The 14439-nt window shown below is 43.5% G+C and overlaps 1 protein-coding gene and 1 long non-coding RNA gene across 2 annotated transcripts; one reads left to right on the top strand and one right to left on the bottom strand.

Moving 5' to 3' along the window:
• Window positions 1-124: 124 nt before the first annotated feature.
• LOC124344455 lies at window positions 125-1222 on the top strand. Its single transcript, XR_006919744.1, has 2 exons — window positions 125-525; window positions 624-1222. It is a non-coding gene; the product is annotated as an uncharacterized LOC124344455 (long non-coding RNA).
• Window positions 1138-2572, bottom strand: LOC124344452 (enhancer of split m7 protein-like). The gene is made up of 2 exons (XM_046797996.1): window positions 2350-2572; window positions 1138-2233 (listed from the first exon to the last, which is right to left on the bottom strand). The coding sequence occupies exons 1-2, from the start codon at window positions 2416-2418 to the stop codon at window positions 1640-1642; spliced, it is 663 nt and encodes a 220-aa protein (XP_046653952.1). The 5' UTR covers window positions 2419-2572; the 3' UTR covers window positions 1138-1639.
• Window positions 2573-14439: the final 11867 nt, after the last annotated feature.

Genomic DNA, 14439 nt, shown 5'->3' with positions numbered 1-14439 from the left:
TCTTCTCTGGGGGAATTTCGTAATTGTACCTACGTCTGTTGGAAACAGAGGGAGACAGATATTTTACCTATAGCCTCGAGCATGATATGCAAGCTCATTGTGAAAATTCAGCCGAGGTCAAATTGTTGTTGAGCTCAGGACGTGTGTGTGTGTGTTTTAACCTATGTGTGTCTTCCGTCTGACGCACGTAATTATAAATCGATTCCTAGATGGCAGCTCTGTGTCTATCGAACTCAAATGCCAACATCATTTGCATAACAAACATTTACCCGATTAACTATTCATTTTATTCAACGACTGTATTCGCACAATAGAGTTTATAATTTTGTTTTTGGTAATCCTATCGACTTTTGAAACGCTAGCAATGCTCAAGTCAGTTTGATGAACTCGTCGGAAGCGGGCGCGCTGTGCAGTTATTAGAAACGGGGCGCGGTTGTTGTTATTATCCACACGCTGAACTTTCATCATCACGTGATTAGACTTTTTTTTTGCGCTCGCGCGATCAGCAGAAAAATGACTCACCAAGTGCGTTTGAATTACAACTTTTTCCTTCTTTATTTTCATTTGATTTACAAAGAAAATTAAGGAAAGGCTAAAATTCTCACGTCTCGCTCTTTTTGCAGATAAGAAATGGTGGGTCGAGCCCCAAGTGTTTACATCTCGTGCCCCAGGGAGCTTTTTCTTGGCTAAAAATCAGCCCAAGGAAACTTTGTTCCAGACTTTGTGTGTTGTGTTGACATTCGTCGACTACGTGGCGGCAGGGTGGTGGTGGCATAACTTACGGTTCGCGTGTCATCATTGCCCCCCACCCCTGTTGCATGGGAGTAGTCAGCAATCTCTTTTGTTTTTCTCCTCCACGCCAACCTTTAGCCGGCCTCGTTATATTTACTTTGGGTAATAACAACACACAGCAGAAAGACTTGGAACCGGAGAAAAATAATAAGATCAAAGGTCTCTGACATGTCAAGTTTTCTTTTACGTTTTTACTTTTTTTTTAAATCTTTTTTTTTTTAAGTTCGCGGTAAACCCAGATCTAACTTTGACCGCTAGATGGCGTTAAACGTTTGAATATAAAATAAAAGAAGAGAATTGTTTTTGTAGTTTGAAATAGGATTTTTATTTCTCTTGGTGGATCGAAACGTGTTCGTCCTCAATTTAATTTGTTTTTGCATGAATTTAGACACACAAAAAAGGAAGATCTGTATCACAGTTTTACAAAGATTAAAAAAAAAACACACATTTTGACATGGAGAAACTCGGCTAAAAAATTGAGTGCGGCGAGGACACGCTATTGGCAAAGGTGGTGAGATCACTGGTCTTGCCGACACGTTATTTCTCCTCTACCAATCGGAAGAACAAAGTGCAGAACACGCTACGGTACAAGAGCCAAAACAAAAAATCGAGAAAGCATTTCGAAATGAAGTCAAGTCTCTCGTAAAGTTGCGACATTATTTGTTTCGATTTTGAAAGACTTTTGACGTCAGTGAGAGAGAAAACGAATTTTTGTCTCGATGATGATGACGACGATGAAATGATGAAAATGTAAAAATGTTATGATGGAGAGTCTTATCACAGCGCGCCCATTCAGATGATGATGATCGGTTCTTGTTTTTAAAAATGAAGCGTGTTGCGGAAGAATCTACCACGGACGCCAGACTGAGCTGGTGGACGAGGTCTTGGACGACGGGCGCTCCATGGCGTTGGTGTCGCTGCCGTAGCCGCTGGACATGGGCGACTCCGGGCGCCAGCACATGGTCTGCTGCTGGAGCTCGTGAGCGTCGGTGATGGAGTCGGGAGAGTCCGGTGGGCTGTAGGAGCGGATGGGCAGAGCCGTGGTGATGGCGGACGGTACGGGAGTCGAAGTCAACGGGGTGGTGGTGGTGGGAGCATCCAGTCCATTGAGGGCGTGACCGAGGTGGGTCATGAGCCGGGTGCCGAGCGTGACATCGACGCCGGGAATGGCAGCCAAGGCGACGGACACTTCGCGGGCGCACTGGGTGAATCCGGCGCGGAAGCGATCGCTGGCCACTACCGGATTGGCCGCTAGACGGCGTTCGCGGCGCAATTTGTGCAAGTGGCGAACAGTGAGCTCCAAGACGTCGGCCTTCTCCAACTTGGCCATGCCGGCCTCGCCGTGCTCGGCGGCCAAAGCGCCGGCCATCAGATCTTTCAACTCATCCAGGCACCGGTTGATTCTAGCCCGGCGTTGTCGTTCCAGCAATGGCTTTGTAACCTTTAGAGAAAAGAGAAAAAACCGTTAGATGATTTGTTTTGAGTTGTCAAACTGATTGTCATCGATGGATGATTTCATCGATAAAACAGTTTGTTGATTGGTTGTCGGGAATTTACCTTTTTGTACTGGACGGTGCGGGAGATGGGGGTCTCACTGGCGAAATCGAGAGTCACAACTGGAGCCATTTTGTTTGTTCGGTTGAGGATGTTGAGTAAGTCAAAAAATTCAAATGTTTTCACTCGAGTTAGTTCGAGAAAAAAGGGAAATTGTGCTGGGAGAGCGGATGATGAGATGTGCAAGACTTGAGAGCTGGAAAGTGAGTGATGTCGAATGTGGTTCGGTCCCCAGCTTTTATAGGAGCCCGACCCCATGGCAGAGAAGCTCCTCCTCCCTCCTGCCCATTTTGGTGGGGGGCTGTGCGGGTGGTGGTGATGAGGGGGAGAGCAGAGCTGGGAGCCCCACTTGGATGGCTGGAGCGCTGAGCGTGGGAAACCGAATTTTCTCACGGGCCCCGGTTCGGTGTGTGCGTGGCTCGTGGCCGCCACCTGCTGCCCTCGGGCTGTGTTATGTCTATTAAAAACGCACCCGCGCGCTAGCCCACGACTTCTTCTTCTTCTTCTTTTAAAATAAAAAAAGTGATTTTTTTTTCTTTTCTTTTTCCTTTTAAAAAAATAAAATTAAGTGCAACACACACAACAAACGGCACCACCTCTATCGATTGACCATTGGCCTTTGACTTCCGTCCAATTGTTTTCGGTATTTTTTTTTCTTTTTTTTTCCGATGATAATAAAAATTAAAAAATAAAAGCAACGGACTCTGTTGATCAATGATGGGGCTGGTCGTGTGTACCCGTCATTATGGAGCAACTTGTCTATTCAAAATAATAGCCGCCTCTGCTGCTTCTGCTGCTCTTGTGTGTACATCGTCTCGAAGTATAACAGCATCCGTAGCCGGTAGCGAAACAATTGAAGGCCGCGTCAAGGTGATTAGCATAGCAGAGCATTATCAAAATAACAACAACAACAACAACCCCGGCCAGCGTACATAGAAAAGAGTAATAGTGGTGCCGAGAAATCTTTTATTGCGTGATGGAATGCGATCGCCCGGTCTTAGATTTTCATCCCATGTCTTTGGTGCTGTATAACGTCATAACGAGACTCTGCATACGGCGAGTGCCCTGCATATACTCCCTGTGTGAGAACACAAATGGGCAAAGAGAGAGGGAAAAGAAAAAGGGCATCGAGAGAATCGCCCAGTGAGTAGCAGCACCTGCCGTCTTTTCCCACGGAGAAACCCGCGCCATCACAGAGTCAAACCCCCAACATTTTTATTTTTTATTTTCCCACCGAAAAAATTTCCATTCGACCTTCTCGTATTGACGCCTTTTGAACCGTTTGACAAGTTGCTACGCGGGCCGCAATTGCGCATTATTGGGAATTTAATCGATGGACCTTTGAACTCTTTCGTTATAGACTAATATTTGAAATGAGTCAACATCGTCGGCTGTGACATCAGCACATTTTTTCAAAAACTGTGGCCTATCGTCTGAGTACGATGGACCTTCAAGTCGATCAGTTGTCCTTATCATTTGGTGTTGTTGTTGTCGGATGGTTCCGTTCCAAAGGGCGAGCTGCCGTATGCACACAGTCAGTCACGACGACGGTTTTTCTCTAAAATAACACACGTCAGCCGATTGATCCTGATTGACACGTGACACGGATTTTCACTTCTTCTTTCTCTTTTCCTTTTATACTCATACGCTTGAACTACAAATTGTATAATTCCGAAAACACGAAAATCCATTAGAGACGAGGGGCAGCTATGTAGACGCGACGATAATAGAGAAATGATGACGCAATGTTATTCCCAATTATATCTATCTCTCTAAAAGCCGGTTTGAAACCGTCTCGACTGGTCAGAAATGAAACTCAAATGTATTATATTATAGGCTATACATATAGACCGACATCACAAATCAACTTTTGTATATATTCATATCGGTGGCTCTATGCCTATTGCACATCCATAATGGATGAGCTCGTCTATACTATACGATATAGCCGCCCGGAGATATTATTGTTATACATCCAGCGGAGGCTGGATACTACTATACTACTAGATGTCTGGGCGGTGTTTCTATGTCCATCTCCTTATAGCCGAAGTAGAGAAAAGCTCGACCATCAGCATCCAGTTCTAAGGGGAAAAGAAGAAGAAGAAGATGAAAGGGAGAGCGTGAGATGTGTGTGTGTATAGATGTGCGCGTGCTGATGAAGAGGGGAGATGCGCAGAGAAAAGAAAAGGAGCCTGGGCACGAGATGGAAAGACTCCTGATGCGCTTCTTAGGCGGCGGCAGGCTCCCTCATCCTTTTTTAAAATTTCTTCTGGGGGGAAACAGCCGACAACATAGAGATGAACAACATATATATAGGGAGAGATGTGCTGGATGGGAGGGTTGTGTGTGTTAAAAGAAGTGGCGCGCGGACGGACGGACGGCCACCGTGGGAAAGTCTCGAGACTCTCCGGAGGGGAGAGCCCCGACCATCCACACACACACACACAATGATGGGCTCGTCCTATGCGCGCGCTCACGGCTCGTGTCGACTCATTTCACCAACACATTATCATTTTTTTTCCTTTTTTTTAATCTTTATTCTTTTAAATTATTTCGTCTGTTGGGCAGAGATCGGCTCCCTTTTTTCCCCCTGAAATTTTATTTTATTTTTACCTGTCTCGCCGTGTTTCTTTTTTTTTCAAATGTTATTGTTCTACGATCTCATTTGCATATGCAATGAGCGTACAAATCGTCCCCTTCCATCTCTCCGTCAACAGCAATAAGTTTTTAAGGATTTCTTGTACATATATAGAGAGTTGAACACCCGCTCTTTTGGCTTTGAAGAATTCTAAATACATTATAGCTCTTCTTTTTTTTATTTATTCATTTTTATTACATCTTGATTGTCCTTTTTTTCCCGAATTTGTTTCCATCCATCCGTCCCGCTCCGAATATCAAAAAGAAATTAGACAAAACCTCTTTGGGTTTTACGCTTTTTTGTATTTTTCAAAAATGATTATATACGCCAAACAATGAATAGAAACGAATCTTAAACTTATACAAGGAAACTTTCTTGTAATTGATCTCTTATTATCAAAGGAGCCGAATTAGAGTTGCATCACTGGAACACAACAAACTGGTATATACGCATCTCTATACAACCTTGGCCATCATCATCATCAGTGTTGGTGTGGTTATTCCATTCGTTCCGGAATTCCGCTTCATTTCCTTATTCTTGAATTTGATTTATGTTCCTTGCAAAATCGCTTGAATGGAAATAAATACACACACAGGTAATAGATGCGATTGTGCGCGTATAGGCCTATATTTTTCCCAATGTATCGAAATGATGCAGCACGAGAGTTCAGTCAAGAGGAAAAAGGAAAAAGGAAAAACAAAATACTAAATCGTATCCTATGAGAACTAGGGTATACACACTCACCGGTAATTCCTTCCGGATGCAATGGAGCGCGCGCGCACGTCTCTCGAGATTTAACGTGTGAACGGATCGAGGGAACGTGCTGGCGCGCTCGATCAAAACAAAATTCCGCCATTACATTCAAGCGCGACAAATGATATATCTACCGGAATCGACTATCATTTATTCTATACGTCAAACTTGAGTCAATTCCACCATTTTCCAAAATGGCGGCTCATCGTGAAATTTAAAAAATAAAAAAAAAGTGTCCGCGTCGCAACATGTTTTTTATGGGAAAGCATTTACAACATAGCGCCTATAGTAAATAGTTGTGCGCAGCCATACAGTTTTGCGAGCTAGAGAGCGAGAGAGAGAGTCGTATGGCGCATAGCAATAGATATATATAGGGGAGGGCTATGTATTAACACATTCCTGATGGCCAGCACATGTCGAGTCTTATCTGTTTCAAACAAACGTGAGGGTTGCGGGCTGTGTTTCCAAGAGTGTCGGATAACCGAATTATTTCTCTGCTGCTCTCCCCCGTCGTCGTATTTTTTTACTATACACACACACAGCACACCAACCATCAGCTATATAGCCAAAGCCGTGGGAACCGAAATTTCTGCTCCTGTACTATACTGTGCTGTACATAAGCGCGCCCCTTTCTCGCCGGGTTGCTGATTGGGGGAGGGAGAACTTTGAGCGCGCGAGCTTCTGGATCACAACACGGTCTATTATCTATATAGTACTCTACACACGTAGGCTATAGTCTATAGTCTATACTATAGATGCGTCTGCTCTACACACACACATGTGGGGCTGGCTTTGGCTCTTTAAGGGCGCATACCGAAGGACGCGTCTATAGGCCAGCAAAGCCAGCACCTGCTGGATCGCTATGTGCGACTCATCGGCAGCACATCCTCTCGACCGAGTTTCCCACGGCCGGAGCAGAGGAGGAATTCCCTCTCTCCATACGGTCGTAAGGCTGCTGATATGTACGTGCTGGTGTTATTATATCTATGATAGAACTCGATCTATAGTACCATCATGTGTAAGCACAAGTTATGCGTATAGACCACCTGTTATATATCGGGGGGGCTCTCCCCTTTTTAATACCAGTCGACTTGAATGGAATGTGACGTCAGCATGGGACTTTTGGGCTTCCGCTTTTCCATTTCCCAATCTGAAATGAATAAGAGGCGGTTAGAATAGAAGAAGGGAAGTTTATTTTGGCGCGCAATTCAAAAGGAGGAGGAAGTATAGTAGACCGGCGCAGTCATAGTTATTAGAATATACACAAGACAACGTGAGAGAGTTGGGGGCCAGCCACATCAAGTTAATGCTCAAGTGAGGGACATCTTGCAGGAATGTCTCGGCTACCAGATGACGCTCGGCCCGGCTTATAGGTCGCCCGACCTTTTTTCTATTATACATTTATACCTGTTGGTATATTTCCAAGATGTGTGGGTGTAGTAGTACCTTCCTTCCTATATATGTCTACCTGCGTTTTTTCCCTCTATTAGACTTTTCGTGGTAATGCGGAAGATATAATTTGACCGTTCCGGGAGGAGGCGGGGGGCGCGTATAACCGCCGGATTTCGGTTTCACTCTTTATTTCGAAACCTGACCGCAAACTCTGACCGTTGAAAATTTCCATTCAAACTTTTTTTCTTTTTTCGGGGAGAGTATAAACAGCCCATCTATGCACGTGCACATCGTATAATACTAAATGCTAACCCCAAGTTACAATCTTGAATGACCAAATCAATGAGCCGCATTGAGCCCACACAGTTAAACTATAATAGTTATAATGGCTCAGTTGAATTTGGTTAAAACTATTGATTTGAAACTAAATCGAACCGCCAAAATCATTTTGAAAACTGTCCGAGTTTCTGCAATGATGCAATCATCATCGTAGACTGTATAGCGACTCATTCTTCCATGATACAGAGCAGGCTAAAGTAGCCTAACCAACAGTTGATGAAATACGATCATGATTGAAATGCGCATATTCATTTATTCAATAACACGAGTATGTGGCTAGTGTTACTTGTGCTGCATACATTAACATCTCAAGCGTTGTCAGCACTGTTTTACTTGAGCGTCTAGACTGTCTACCATCACGTGTCAAGCGAGCCTATACACAAAAGAAACGAGAGCATCACTGTGTGTGTTATGCGCTCGCATGTGTAGTCAGCCTTTCGCGCCAAGCTTCTTTGAAAAAACAGCAGCGCTTTCTTTTGTTTTCTTTCAAAAAATGTCGAACCTCTTTGGGTCTTTTCGAATGGCCCCCATATCACGTGGTGACTGCCGGTTTCAAGTTACCAGAAACGACTTTTTTTTTAAAACATTTCAAAACTCGCGCCAGAAAGTCTTTCTTTCTTTTTCAAACTTCCTTGAAACTGTTTGTAGTGTTTATGTTTTGTTTTTTACCAAATGAATAATAAACAAGAGAAAATGTTTGTTTTGATTGAAATGATTTCTTTATTGAAAACTGTTATCACGGCATGAAATTTATAAGATTGTCGAGAGGTAGTGAAACCAAGGGAAGACATTGGATTTCTATCACAAAAATAATAAGAGCGAAGGATGATGATGAGAATTGGCAGCGATCGGATGATGATGATATCACAGCAGACAAGCCCGTTCGTTGTATACATTTGGATGGGAAATTCTTCTTCTAGTAGAGAAGAGGAGTCTGTCGCTCGGCCTTTTGGGGTTGGCTGACGACGGAGCAATCCCTCCAGCAAATGTCGGCGTCGGCGGTCAAGCTGCTGCTGCTGCTGGATGTCGTCCAGAAAGTGCCTTCTTGTTGGGTGGGTGTGATGGTCAAGTGGCCCTGGATGTGGAGGCTGACGGGAGCGGTGGTGATAGTGCGACGGTTGGCGTATTCAGTCACGATCAGCTGGCGGAGTTTGGCTTCCAGGGCTTCGTTGAGTGCGTTCTCGTCGGCTTCGTGCTGGCAGCAGTCGACGTACTCGGACGACTTCAGCTGAGATGGATGCATCCACGACCGGTTGACCGGAGTCATCGGCTCGGCCTTCTGGTTGCTGGTGGTCTTCTTGTTGTGGCGTTTGGTCAACAGAGGCTTGACCAAGTTGGAGACCTTCTTGGTGATGAGGCGAAGCTTCTGGGTCAATTTCGAGTTGAAGGATTGAGACACCATTTTTGAGCTTGTGGTTGAGGAATTGAGCGGAGAGAGTGGAGAGAGAGAGAATGTGATGTTTTCACTCAGAAGAGAGGAAAGCGAATGGATGGTTAGTGGCTGGTTGCGGCGCCTTTTTATACGCGGCGGAGCTGGGAAACGCCAGCAAGCTCCGCCCACCGGCTCGTACCCCTCGGTTGTTTGGCTCGTGGCAGGTGTGCGGTAGGAGCCGCACGCTCTCGGGCGTCCCTTTTGTGTATAGACGCATGTCATATGGGGGTGGAGAACGTGGGAAAGGTCTCGCGAGTTGGGTTCTCACGGCTCCCAGGCCAGCAGCAGCAGCAGCAGCAGCAATACTACATAGTATAGGGAGAGAAGGGTCGATTATCTTTCCTCTCTTATACCACCCCGTCGATGGCCGTCCGTCGTCTAGCTAGCACATAGTAAACAGAGTAGACACACACACACAACTATATAGATTATATTCTCTCTATAGTATAGCCCAGACACACACACATGGTAGACCCTCATCTGGTCTATTCCAACATGGTTATAAGGGGTAAGAATTTGTTCACACGGTCCTCCCACGCCCAGCTATATCCCCATCACTGAAAAAGTGAAATGTCTAGAAGAGGTCGTCCAGGGGTTTCCAATTTCTGTTTCTCTGCTGCTTGGCTGAATTTCTGGTGCTCAAGTCCCTAGTAGATATAGGTTCTCCGATGACAAGAGCCTTTTTTTTTCGTTTGTTTCAATACACAAAACTTTTCTCCCCCTAACCCAATCCCATTTGAAATTTTCGTTTGGTCATGCAGGGGCAGACCTTTGACCTGTTGGATTTTCTCGAGTGGACGAGTACGGACAAGTCACGACAAGTTCCCGCCACTTTAGCCCTCTGGCTCTCTTGGAGAAACGACAGATGGCAACCGAAAGGGAAAAAGAAAAGACGAACGCGGATCTATCCAACGAAGGAAATAAGAACCAAGGGGGTGGGTATAGTAGGAAAAAGGGGCTAATCTCCATATATATACTTGACTTGCCCATAGCTTTTTTTTTTTTACTATTTACTACTACTACTACTAATGTATACTACACCACTACTTTGATTATGGTTATGATGATGACGGTGGACTACCTTTTTTTCTCTGTCTGAGGGGTGAAAGAAAATAGGTTCACCTCTGGGTCGAGATGGACAATAATCGTAAAAAATAAAAATTTGGGGGCAAGAAGGAACGAAAATATCAAATCAAATAAATGCGGATGTCTTTAAATCTAACCCTTTTTTTTCTAACCCTCGTTTTGGAATGCGGCTGTTAACCCTTTCAATTTATTTCGATGAAAAGCAAGTACACTATATAGCATATTTCGGCTATGTAGGATAGGATGGTGTAGCCTATTTTCTATAAAGAAGATTTTTTTTCGGAAATGAATCATGTCGACAGCATCCATTACGGGAAATGGGGGTATATAGCTGTGGTGATTTATAATATTCTTCCCGTTTTATTTTCTTTTCTTATGGGATATATTTATATACCAGCATCCTTTTCTCATTTTGTATATGACTGGTACAGAGTGTGGTATACTATACAGTTCTACTGCGCATATTGTTTTGTTTCGAATTTTATTTATGGCGGTTTTATGACGGGGGGGGGGGAGTAAATGAATAGCGGATGATTCATATCCCATTCGTATACCCCGTATTCTTCTTCCGGGTCGTAAAATCTTAAATCCGGACAATCATAATCCCATAATATTTCCTTCATTTCCTGCTGTAGGCTACTACGGTACTACACTCATTAAAGAAATAAATGGACTTTGATTTCCACACACAACAAAAAAACGACCCCCTTTTCTTGAAGAAATAAAATTCGAGGGGGTTTCTATATGAACACCGTAATAAAAGAAAAAAAAGATAAGAAAAGTGGGGAAAAAGATGATAAAAAATTATTAATTTTATTTCTCCCCCTTTCCTTATCCACTTTAAAAAAATTTCTTTCAAAATATCTAAAGAGCCGTGACAAACTCTTTTGGTCGTTGTGGGGTTGTTGCTGCTGGAGAGAAGTAGTGTAGTGCTGTACTAGTGCTGTACATTGTAAGAAAAGACGACGTGGCGACCAAATGTTTTCAAATGTTTTCAATAGGTGTGGAATTGTAGATGGTCAAACTGATACGTTTGAATATCGGACACTGGGGCGAGAGAAACTGCCGAAAAGAAAAGGAATCGAAATGAATAGAACGAAAATAATAAATCGGTGAGGTTGGTGGGAGATGTATATTCATGTGTATATGTGATGGTCTTATAAATATAGACTGGCCGAGTTTGCCCTATGTAGGCTGTATAGCCTGTCTATATGGACTTGGGCATTCATCACAGTTCACCAGTGTGATTCTGTGTAACCATCGCGAGGGTGGGAATTGAACAAGTAAGGAGGGAATATAAGACGTTTTTCCAAACGGGCCTCTTCTTCTTCTTTTTCTCTCTCTCTGCCTATTCAAATGCCAATTGACTAGACGCCCTTAGACGTCTGCCCTCCCGTCGTGTTCCAGCCTCTTCATTGTGATCAAAAGCAAAAGAAAAACTGTCCCCCCTTCTTATTTCACCTCTTTTCTCTCTATAGGCCTGTACGTATATAACAGCAAATGAGGCTGTTTCGATCAAAAGGGCGCCCCTTTTTGCACCCCCGCGTCTCTTATACGTGTTATAAAAGGGCCCATATAGCCCAGCATGTATAGGCCTATATACCTGGGCGAGAAATAGAATATAGCCAACGGCACAAGGCAATTAGACGTCCACTTAGTCCACCCATCTTCTCTCGGCTCCATTGGGGTTCACCCAGTTCACCCCATATTATTCGAACCCCACGGGCGGGAACTTGAAAAAGATTTGAAAAAAAAAGTCTCGCGTCGTTTCCAGTTGAATGGCTTTTTATATATTTTCCCTAGCTCCCCCCTTTATCTTCTTTTCAATGGGATATGGCGAGCCCTTCCTTATATATTATGGGGCGGCCAGATTCAAAAAAATAATAAAAGATTTTCTTCTTGTGGTGTGTGTGGGTGAGATGGTCGTCGTCGTCTTGGTTTGGTGGACGCGCAGTGTTTGTGCACGTGCAGGTTCAATAGAATCGACCCCAAGTAGTCCCTCTATTCATTTCTCCCAAAAGGGAAGGGGGGACGATATATAATATAAGAAAAATAAAGATAAATACAAAATGAAATCTAAAAAGGACAGAGAAAAACCTTTTCTCCGCTTCAATCTCTTTCAAGTGTGTGTAAGAGCTACAAGGGTCGAAAATAAGATGAAAAGATTTTTTCCTTTTTTTCGTTCCTTCGCCTTGATTGCACCATTCGATACGCTATGGTCAGATATATCCGTCTTGATGGTCATTGATTCGGTCGATTCTAAAAAAAAAAAAAATAATAATAAAACATGGCTGGTTGAATAGCCGCTGCGGGCCTTTCAATCTGTGCTGTGTGTTGCAGCAGAGTATAGAATAATAGTCAACCGCGCGTCCTATTAGACGCCAGAGAGTTCTAAACTTCTCTAACCCGAATCGGAGAGGAGGTCATTTCAACATCCATCGATTTAGACACGGATGATATGCCCTGATGGGCCTATTGACGTGTCTATATGTGTAGTAGTAGCACTATACAACAGTGGACTATACAGAAGCTCATATGGGAAAAGAAGAAGAAATCGGCTATTTCCTCTTGCGGGTGACCGGTGACCCATTGAAATTGTCGCTGGGCCTAAATAATAAGGTTCTCCTTTTTTTTCCCTACGTCTTGGGGTCGTTCTTTTGATACTAATAATAAGAAAGGTCTTATAAAACATCATTTTCGGATGGTTAAATACATATAAAATTGTGGGGTCCAGTTCTTTTGGAAGCTACATTATAACCTATTCGCTTCTTCATCCCATTCACCGATTTCTGGAAATGGAAGACCAGCAACTCCTTTGATGTTTGAGACGCTATAGATAGACTCTCTAGGCCTATAAATTAAACATAGAAATAGTGGGGTATTATGTATGGAGTATGGATATGTATATTCGATTCATTGAGTCCTCTAAACGGTCCCTTTTATTCCTTCTTAAGTATATAGCTAGCTGCTGCTAGCTGCTTTCTGTTGGTCTATAATCTTTTAAGAAGGTTCAAGTGCGCTGGACGATCACCGCTACTCAAGTGTTTATTTGCGGATCGATTGATACCATAATGGGTGACTAGAGAAAAGAGGTCAAGATTTGTGTTGGGAAACCATCTCCTCGCACATCACCTGGACATTTATAATGTCTATCATTTATTTTTTTAAATCTTTTCCGGCGGAATTAACTTCAATTCCGCGCTATATATATAAATTTTTAAGTCTTATAAATAATCCGCTTTCAAAATTCAAGTTCTTTCTTTCGCAATTCTAGAATGAAAGAGAAGCTGGCCATTTTAATGAACTTGTTAGCGATTTTGATACGGGACCATATGATTTATAATAGCCAAGTACCGTATCAAATATGTAAAGTCGATGAACCGGATCCGTCGCGGATTTCCCCCCTTATCCATAATAGCCCATGTCTCATAAAAGGAATTATATACCACCACACTATCACTGTGCGTACTAAATTTCCACAGGTCCGGCACGGATGCTATTTCGTCTAAACCATCAAATGATAAGGTCCACCGTGTCTGATGGTGTCTCCAATGGACGGTGGAATTGAGTATGTCGCGATTTTCCGTCATCATTTCATTCGCCCAAACTGCCAATCGATTATGCCCGCGAAGAATTTAAAAATGGACAAAATATAAAAAGAATAAAATGGCGCGCGGATGATGCGCTATTGCTGGAGAAAAGGAAAGAAAAACGAATCAAACGGATCTTTGCGAGCGTTGCCAAAGCGGATCCGTTCAGCTTGGAATATCTCCTCAACAAATCGACAAGAGAGAAAAAGTTAAAGGGCGAAAAAAAAAGAACTTTTTGGCTATTTTCTATTGACTGCTGATGCCAACTGTGGATATGTATTATTGACGGGAAAAAGGTTTGTCCATCCTCAGGACCGGCGATGAGCGTCACCATCGAAATAGTCTAAGAAGAATATCCCCATCACACCGACACAGCACAGAAGAAAAGAAAAGAAAAGAAGAAGGGGCTAAAGAATCAGGGCCTTTACAAATCCCCCACACGTGCACTCTTGATCATTTCAAAGTTGTCCTTTTTTTATACTACCGTTTTCAATGGACTCTATATGTCTGGCTGGATGGATGGCTGGATGGATGGAAAGGAGAAACCCTCGAAAATGCGGCGTGACCCTTTCTTCTTTTTTGGATATTTATTCCAACGGGTTTCTTCACTGGCGAGTTATTATACACGTCTGCCCCCCCCCCTCTCTCTGTGCACAGAAGGGCCAGGGCCGGCCAGGCCCCCACAAGAGTATATACATGGGCGAGAGATGGAGAGAATAGATATAGCGCGCAGTGTATTTAGCCCATAGTGTGCTCAGGGTCTCCAAGGAACATGAATGTATAGGCCTAGACGGTCAAAGTCATTTGAAGATATAAGGGGAGGGAAGAAAAAAAATACCCGCCGGACCCGATAATATGAGGCT

The sequence above is a fragment of the Daphnia pulicaria genome, chromosome 6, assembly GCF_021234035.1.
Source record: "Daphnia pulicaria isolate SC F1-1A chromosome 6, SC_F0-13Bv2, whole genome shotgun sequence".
Classification (NCBI taxonomy): Eukaryota; Metazoa; Arthropoda; class Branchiopoda; order Diplostraca; family Daphniidae; genus Daphnia; species Daphnia pulicaria.
The sequence above is the reverse complement of the archived record's forward strand: the minus strand, read 5'-3'. Positions and strand labels throughout refer to the sequence as shown.